This window comes from Bicyclus anynana, chromosome 10 (genome assembly GCF_947172395.1).
Source record: "Bicyclus anynana chromosome 10, ilBicAnyn1.1, whole genome shotgun sequence".
Classification (NCBI taxonomy): domain Eukaryota; kingdom Metazoa; phylum Arthropoda; class Insecta; order Lepidoptera; family Nymphalidae; genus Bicyclus; species Bicyclus anynana.
In genome coordinates, this window is record NC_069092.1 from 15,965,903 (window position 1) to 15,974,016 (window position 8,114).

The 8,114-nt window shown below is 34.0% G+C and overlaps 1 protein-coding gene across 1 annotated transcript; it reads left to right on the forward strand.

The window, feature by feature from the left end:
* The first annotated feature begins 1,411 nt into the window (after nt 1-1,411).
* Nucleotides 1,412-3,076, forward strand: LOC128198440 (uncharacterized). The gene is made up of 2 exons (XM_052883950.1): nt 1,412-1,517; nt 2,492-3,076. The coding sequence occupies exons 1-2, from the start codon at nt 1,427-1,429 to the stop codon at nt 2,989-2,991; spliced, it is 591 nt and encodes a 196-aa protein (XP_052739910.1). The 5' UTR covers nt 1,412-1,426; the 3' UTR covers nt 2,992-3,076.
* Nucleotides 3,077-8,114: the final 5,038 nt, after the last annotated feature.

An 8,114-nucleotide genomic window follows, 5' to 3' on the forward strand; every position in this document is an offset into this window, starting at 1 on the left:
ATATCTGAATACAATGAAAATGAACCTTTTATTACTTTTATTTTGGAAAGATCTTACAAATGATATTAGATTCTCAACCCTAAAATGCTTTGTGTGAAAATTAAAATTATCATTGTTTTATATTTCAATTTTGTTTTTGTTTTGTTCTCTCTTTGTTTAATTGTATTAATAAAATTATTTATTAAATAAATATAAATAAATTACTGGCCATTGTCTGTTCCCGTGAGAATGTAGGGGATAAAATGAAGCTTATGAGTTATGACACTCACAAATAATGTGCCTTTCAAGTAAAAGAATTTTCAAAATTGGTTCAGTATTCCAGAGATTACCCCTTATAAACTTTACTTCTTTATAATACGAGTATTTGTATACAAAACTCTTTGGTCCAGTGATTAATCTGTGTGTTTTCAGGTGGCTAGTTTTATTGTTAAACTCTTTAACGACCATCACCAGATGACAATGATAATACGAGACTGACAGCTTAACACTCTCCACGGCACGGCGATGTAGTAGAATATACCTCTGCCTCCGATTCCGGAAGGTGTGGGTTCGAATCCGGTCCAAGGCATGCTCCTCCTTAAACACAAAACTTTTCAGTTGTGTGTTTAAGAAATTAAATGACACATGTCTCAACGGAGAGAATTTTCTTAATTCTCTGCGTGTGTAAAGTCTGCCAATCCACATAGGCCTAGCCCCTCTTATTCTGAGAGGAGACTCAAGCTCAGCAGTGAACCGAATGTGGGTTGTTTATGATGATGATATAATAATAGGCTAATATCCCGAAAAAGTAAAGAGTGGAATAGAACATAGGCGTCTCTTTATCCCGAAAAAGTAAAACGTTCTCGTGACATTTTAATTTCATGCAGAAAAATCGTGCTCATATTCAGCTGTTAGCAAACTACATTAAATAAATTAAAATAAGTGTGCGCCAGTTTCGACGCACGAATGAAATTTACTTATACAGATCGACTGTCTAAATAGGTGTATGTTGCCCCTTGCATACACTATGTACGTCTCAATACCTACGCCTGAAAAGTGAAAAGTGCGCAGAATAGGTTGCGCACAAAAACGTAACGCAGTCATTCGTTCATCGAATTTTACTGCTCATATTTTATTCATACCGGGGCTGTAAGGAGTAAACTCCAAAATCATAATGAATATCCACAAACGTACATTAATCAATTGGTATTTAAGGTATACAGAACACTCTCGTACACACAAGCTCGTATCTCGCGCACGTCATGCGAAAAATCTACAAAATCGTAACAAAAATAACCCAATTTACGAGCCGGACCGATTGCAGGGTTAATCAACTTGGTCGTGCGAACAAATGGCATTGTTTACGTTTTTTACTCTTACGCCGGCCGATATAAGCCACCTGTGGTCATATAAATCATTGTTCGGAGGGTTATTGCTAGACGCCACTATGGGAACTGGCCGAGGTCATTTTGCGAGCAGAGTAAGCGTTGCTCTCTTTGTCGTTGGTTGTAATGTTGCTGCCCAAGATTATTTTGAAGGTGAGACAAATGTTGTTCAATCATTGTTTCAATAGTTGACCTATCAATCCATGAAACTAGAGGTCATAAGTTCTCTCTCCCGCGACACTGTCCGAGTGAAAATCGATGTAAATTTTCAACCCCTATTTCACTCCTTTTATTTATATTTTCCCATGTTTTATATGTAATACTCATAAATAGTATACCAACCTACTAATCATTTTACAAAAATATAACGCTAAACATGAGCGATTTATATTAAAAAGTCTTCAACTACCTTTTTAGAGGTAGAGTATTCAAAAATATTGAATTTATGTATTTTTTTGCTAGTACACATACAAATTTTTACAAAGTAACTTGAAAAATGAAGAACTACAAACTTTCAACCTCTTTATGTTCCTTATGATTTTATTTTCGCGATAAAAAGTACTACATAATATTATAACCTACTTCGTAATAAGGTCTCAAATCATGCCAAGTTTAATTTTAATTTATTCAGTAGTTTGTGCGTCATAACCGGTCACAAAAAGATAGACAGACGGACTAATAGACAGCAGACAAAAAATAATAAATAAATCTATTGACTTCAGTATCGATTATATGCAAAAGAGCAAATGCAAAGAGTCCGTTTTATTTATTACTATTTTAGTTTATTTCCAGATGATAAAGACTAATTATATATTCCAAATAAATATATAATGAACCAACTTAACGCTAAAAGACACATACAGATATGAAAAATAAAATTTCGTATCAGTACTGTTCTACCCTCAAATTCATAATCCAAATTTAAATTCCACGATCAATTTACAATTTAAATCTAAAATATCACTTATACAAGTATATAAGAAATTTTAAGCGATAAATATTTGAATTTAGACCATGCATTTAACCATGCGCCCCAGAAACCATACCACCTTGATGGCTTGTACACGTGTTTGTTAACGACGTGATAAAAAACTTATAATTTTATGTTAGACCTTTTTTATATTCAGAACATCACCACAAATATCAAGTAAGAACTCCATCGGAACACCTAAATGAAATACCAAAACATTTCGACGTAAAAGGGGAAAACGCTATACCTATTTTCAACAAATACCTCAACGACATCCGCGAGCTGGCGTCAAAGAAAAACATCTCCATTGTTTACAAAGTCAAAGTGGACACCTTAATTAAAAACAAACACAAAAATCTAAACAAGCAACGGGTGAATAAGAAATCCAAGAAGTACAATATTCCTTTGAAAAAGAGGAGCATGAAACTATCGAATTTCGAAATAATTATGAGGAAACGTGCAAGCGAATTTGGTGCTAAACAACAAAGTTTGGATGATAATAATAATATAATCACTGCTACGGAAAAACACAAAGTAATTTATACTACAAAGCAGCCGATGTCAGGTAAATACAAGCCTGAGATAGGCGCCGTTAAGACAAAGTACTTTAAACATATCCGACCTGTTAAAAAGACAGAGTTTGAATTAAAAACGTGATGCTAAATAATATTTTTTGGAATTAACTTTTTACTTGAGACTGTGCTTCGTTTAAGGTAGTTTTACTGGACCTTTTTGTATTAAAATTGTAAACGTGAATTGTGATTTAATTTTGTTAAAATTAAATATTCATCTATACTTAATACTCGTTAGTCTATCTGTATATTACCTACCTTTTCACGGCCTAACTGGTCAATGATTTGGATGAAATTTGGATGAAATTTGGTGCAGAGTTATATTGGAAATAAAATCAGAATTTCACGCAAACGGCTGGCCGTCCTCTAGTAATTAATTATAGTATTATTATTGTATCAAATCAGATAGAGTTTGAAATGACACATAAAATGTAATTAAAATTAAATTCATGCTTCTTTTTAAATAACACGCATCCGTTTCATAATAATCAATACAGGTCAGGCTTCCCTCCCTATAGGCAGTGGCGTGCACTTCATAGATGCAATAATGCATTGCCTACCCTGAGGACTCATTGCGAAACTGTATAGGAGAATGAAATTTCCTATTTTGTACAATATGTACGTATAATGCCTACCCTATTACTGGCGTACTTAGGACTAAAAGCCCTAAGTACGCTACTGCAGTTATAGATAGCCCGCTTCCATCACAGATTTCAGCATCACTTATCATCAGGTGAGAGTGTCGTCAAGGGCTAACTTTTAAGAATAAAAAAAACAATCTACGATTAGTATAACCTAATTCAATATTTATTTAAACTTTAAGTAAAATAATACAGCAATCGCATTTTCATATTCCGCCTTAATCCTCCTTTTTCCCTTCTATTCCAAAGCTCTTTTACAGTATTATTTCAAAAGCGCCGCTTTTTATTCGTGTTTTCTTAAATATTAGCTCAAGATGAGAAATTCCTTACTTTTGATCCAAAGTTATTTCCTTTTGACAAGCATCATCAGAGCTGTGATGACTCAGTAGATATAAACTCTTCCTTCGCTTTGGAGAACGTAGGTTCGAATCCGGTCCGGGACATGCACCTGCAACTTTTCATTTAAGTATGACGTGTAATTTAAGAAATTAAATACCACGTTCCTCAAACGGTGAAGGAAAGACATCGTGAGGAAACCTGAATTATATAGTGTATATCACATCTGCTGGTCGCCGAAAGATGTAAAAGATACCTTATGTCGTGGGTTCATATCATGGGAGTGTCATCAATAAACTTGTAAATCATAAATAGTAAATCCTTGCATACCACTGCGCCACGCAGGCCGTCAAGGCTCCTGTAGTTACAAAACCTCTTTTAAAGTAGACTCGCTTCAAATAAATGTTTATGTATTTGAAATGAGTCTCGTTTATTTGTTACGACTTAAGTCAACTTACCGATTGGACTCTCTAAAAATGCCATTTTGCATAAAATTTGCATTTTCGATCACTCAGGTAAGTTCCTAAAGATTATGTAGGACTTTAAAACACTTAGGAGCAATGAAGGCAAAATATCGTTTATTTTATAAAATATACTATTAAATAATATACCAAAGCCCGTAGCTTACTAAAATTCAGTCTTCCACAAATCCATGATGGATTTTATAGAGATAAAAATCAGCTTATTTGTTAATCCCATGGTGTAATTTATTTTTCACTACTCTTGCTCAAAAACACTATCATATTACCACTCCACAGCGGGGCTAAACAAGCATATTAGCCTCGAGGGGCTAAAGTAATTTTGTTGTTTTAATTCTTGTCTGTTACGAGTACTAGCCAAGTACTAGCCTACTATAAAACGGAGGAGGTTTTATTCAAAAGTAGAATCATTATAGGTAAGGCACCGATTGTTTTGAAAAATAAATAAAAAACTTTAAATTGGAATGAAATGCACCGTTCTTGTCTGTGGAATGCGTTTATTTTTTTATTTAATTTTATTGAGTTGCGAATAGAGCGAGATTTGAAGACATGGGACATCCTTTACGGTGTAATACCTTTGCCTTTTTCTCATGTAAAAAAAATATTAAAAAGCGAGAATTTAAAAAACAATTGGCGTGAATAATACACACTTGATTTTTTTCAGAAATTCATTGTAAATTTGTGACCGTAACTTACATATTTTTCAACAATAATTGCTATTGTTGTCTTCATCTAGTGAGAATGGAAATCTTAATTTTTTTATTTAGCATCACGTTTCTATTTAGGCGGCCCTCGACTTACATCTCGGGCCCTAAAAATACCTCGTATATAATGGGTCTTTTTAGCCCCTTGTATAACAATCTACTATTTACTCCTCAACCAAATCGGTTCAGTAGTTGCGGGGTTAAGGAGTGACAAAAAAACACACATACAGACTTTATAATATGGTAAAAAATAACGCCACGTCGGCTTTTTATACAAATTTTATTTAACGTGCCAAAATAAAGTTTTTTCCGGATTATAGATCAAATAAAGATAGGCAAATTAAAAATTTTATTTCCAAGATCTCGAAGTTTTCATCTATACTAATATTATAAAGCTGAAGAGTTTGTTTGTTTGTTTGTTTGATTGATTGAACGCGCTAATCTCAGGAACTACTGGTCTGATGTAAAAAATTCTTTTAGTGTTAGATAGCCCATTTATCGAGGAAGGCTATAGGCTATATATTATCCCCATATTCCTACGGGAACGGGAACCACGCGAGTAAAACCGCGCGGCGTGAGCTAGTGTAATATAAACAAGAATTACACATTTAAATGTATTAGATTAGAGATACGCAGATTTGCGGGAACGACATCGAACGGTCTGAAACTCGCTAAAAAATTCCTCTTTGCATAAAATTTGCATTTTCGATCTCTCAGGTAACTTTCTACAGATTATATGGGACTCCGAGGTACTAGGGGTTGACGGTTGCGGTAAATTTACCAGAGGGATGTTTTCTAAGATATTTTTTAAGGTTTTTAGGCAAAGATTTTACGGTAGACGGCTTCATAATTCAGACTTCTGCCAATAAAGTTGTTGATAATCTAACTTTTTTTCACCGAAATTTCTTTATCTTGTGAACTGAGGAAAGGGGGGTGTACATTGTTGAACTTTAGAGATGGTGGCATATTTTACCAATTTATTGAAACGACCGCAAAATAGGATATTTTTTATAAATAGATTTGTTGTTGCTATACCAACCCATAACAGTTAGTTAGTTTGATATGGTATAGAAAGAAAGAAATAAAATAAATTTATTCAGATTTAAAAGTTACAGACAGTACCTTACCCTAAAGACAGCATGTCTGTCTATAACCCTTAAAAAGAAAGGGTGTACAGCTCAGCATATGCCGTGCACTAAAATAATAAAAAATGTGTAAAAATAATATATAAACAAATTCGAATTGATTAAATTAAAAGCAACAAATATGTTTAAAAAATAATTAATTACCAATTAGAGATATATAATGTTATTTATAGCAAACATTGTTGGATATAGCAACAAATAAATAATGAATTCTTATCCTCATATGGAACCCCTGTCGACTTGCTGTAGAGTCAGGCTCCTTTACCTGTTGAGGATTTTGACTTAAAAAATATTTATTTCAAAACGAAAAAAGGATTTTGCAAAATGTGGCAAGTGAAAATGTACTTAGATAATCCTTTTATTATTAATAACTTTTTTTATTTTGTAATTGAAAGTTAAAGAGTATGCCCTCACCCTTAGACTATATATAACGTCGAAGGCCGCGGAAAGAAGGTTAGTTTTTATGGAGGTCAGGTTTAATATCTTTTAAGTTGCTTTGTAAGGTTTTTGTTTTTATTTCTTAATCAAAATATAATTTCAAGGATTATAAAATATATTTATTTTCAAAATATTTAGTTAAATTTTCAGAGATTTAGTATCATTTCAGTCATCCTCTCCACGTGCTCAAATTTAAAGCTTGATAGTAAATTGTTGATAGTATTAGTCACTACATTAATTTTTTATATATTTTATTGTAAATATATACTAATATTACAAAGCGGAAGAGTTTGTTTGTTTGTTTGATTGAACGCGATAATTTCAGGAACTACTGGTCCGATTTGAAAAATTATTTCTGTGTTAGATAGCCCCTTCATCGAGGAATGCTATAGGCTATATATTATCCCTGTATTCCTACGGGAACGGGAACCACGCGGGTAAAACCGCGCAGCGTCAGCTAGTTATAAATACTTTTCATTGGAGGAGATACTATACTTGAGGGTGCTATATACGCTATGTCATCTCACCGCAAATGCAGAGCTTCGGTCACTTAGCATTCATTCATTTGTAATTGTAATACAACGATCCGTCGCGGCTGATCAAATTTACATAACTTAGCATGTCGCGTCGCCTCGGTTGCGGTGTATAGATATATACATTATAATATACTGTATATTTTATGCGGCACCCCTAATAAACCTACTAAACTTGTATTGGGTGAGAGTAATAAAAAATAAAAAAGGCCTGCGCGGGTGTAAAGTCGTACGCGCGGGGCAGAGGGAAGGACTGTGCGGATATGAAGTGGTGCGGATATGAAGTGGCGCGGGGGATACCCCCTCCTGACTATCCGAAGTGTTAGTAACGAAGTTGCTAAGCTAAACTATATTCTTTTATAAGAATATAGTTTCCCACAAAACTATATTATCACCACAGAGTGTCGATAACACCAAAACTTGGATGCTTACGCCTCTATCTTTATATTCATCTGATTAAATATACCCGCGGTCAGAGAAAGCAATATATTTCATCGAAATTACCTTTCGACGAAGCTCTTCGACGGTTCGTATCAAATCAGATCTACTGTTATCGGGCTACAGTTTATCCGCTTACTTGTAATTTCCTTTTCTTTCTTTTTTTTTCAGAAGAAAATAAAAGTTTCTTGGAACAAAATAATGATGTTATTGCGAATTTAGGATATTTCTTGTTTGTAACTGAGTTAGTTGGTATACGTACACGTGGATGTTCATTTATTGAAAGAGGTCAATAACCGCTATTTAAAAATGAAACGATTGCGTCTCAGGACGCTGGTTAGATGTAAAAACTTAAATCTGCTGCCGTATGCGTGAGAGAAAGGGAAGCCAGACAGGGCGCCGTAACGCGTTACGTTCATCATTATCATCATCAACCTATATTCGACTCACTGCTGAGTTCGAGTCTCCTTTCAGAATGAGAGGGGTTAGGCCAA

Excerpts from the sequence above, each read along its gene's own strand:
- LOC128198440 (XM_052883950.1), top strand. The coding sequence starts at position 1,427 with ATGGGAACTGGCCGAGGTCATTTTGCGAGCAGAGTAAGCGTTGCTCTC. Across the intron at positions 1,518-2,491 it reads TGCCCAAGATTATTTTGAAG|AACATCACCACAAATATCAA; the intron begins GTGAGACAAATG and ends TTTTATATTCAG.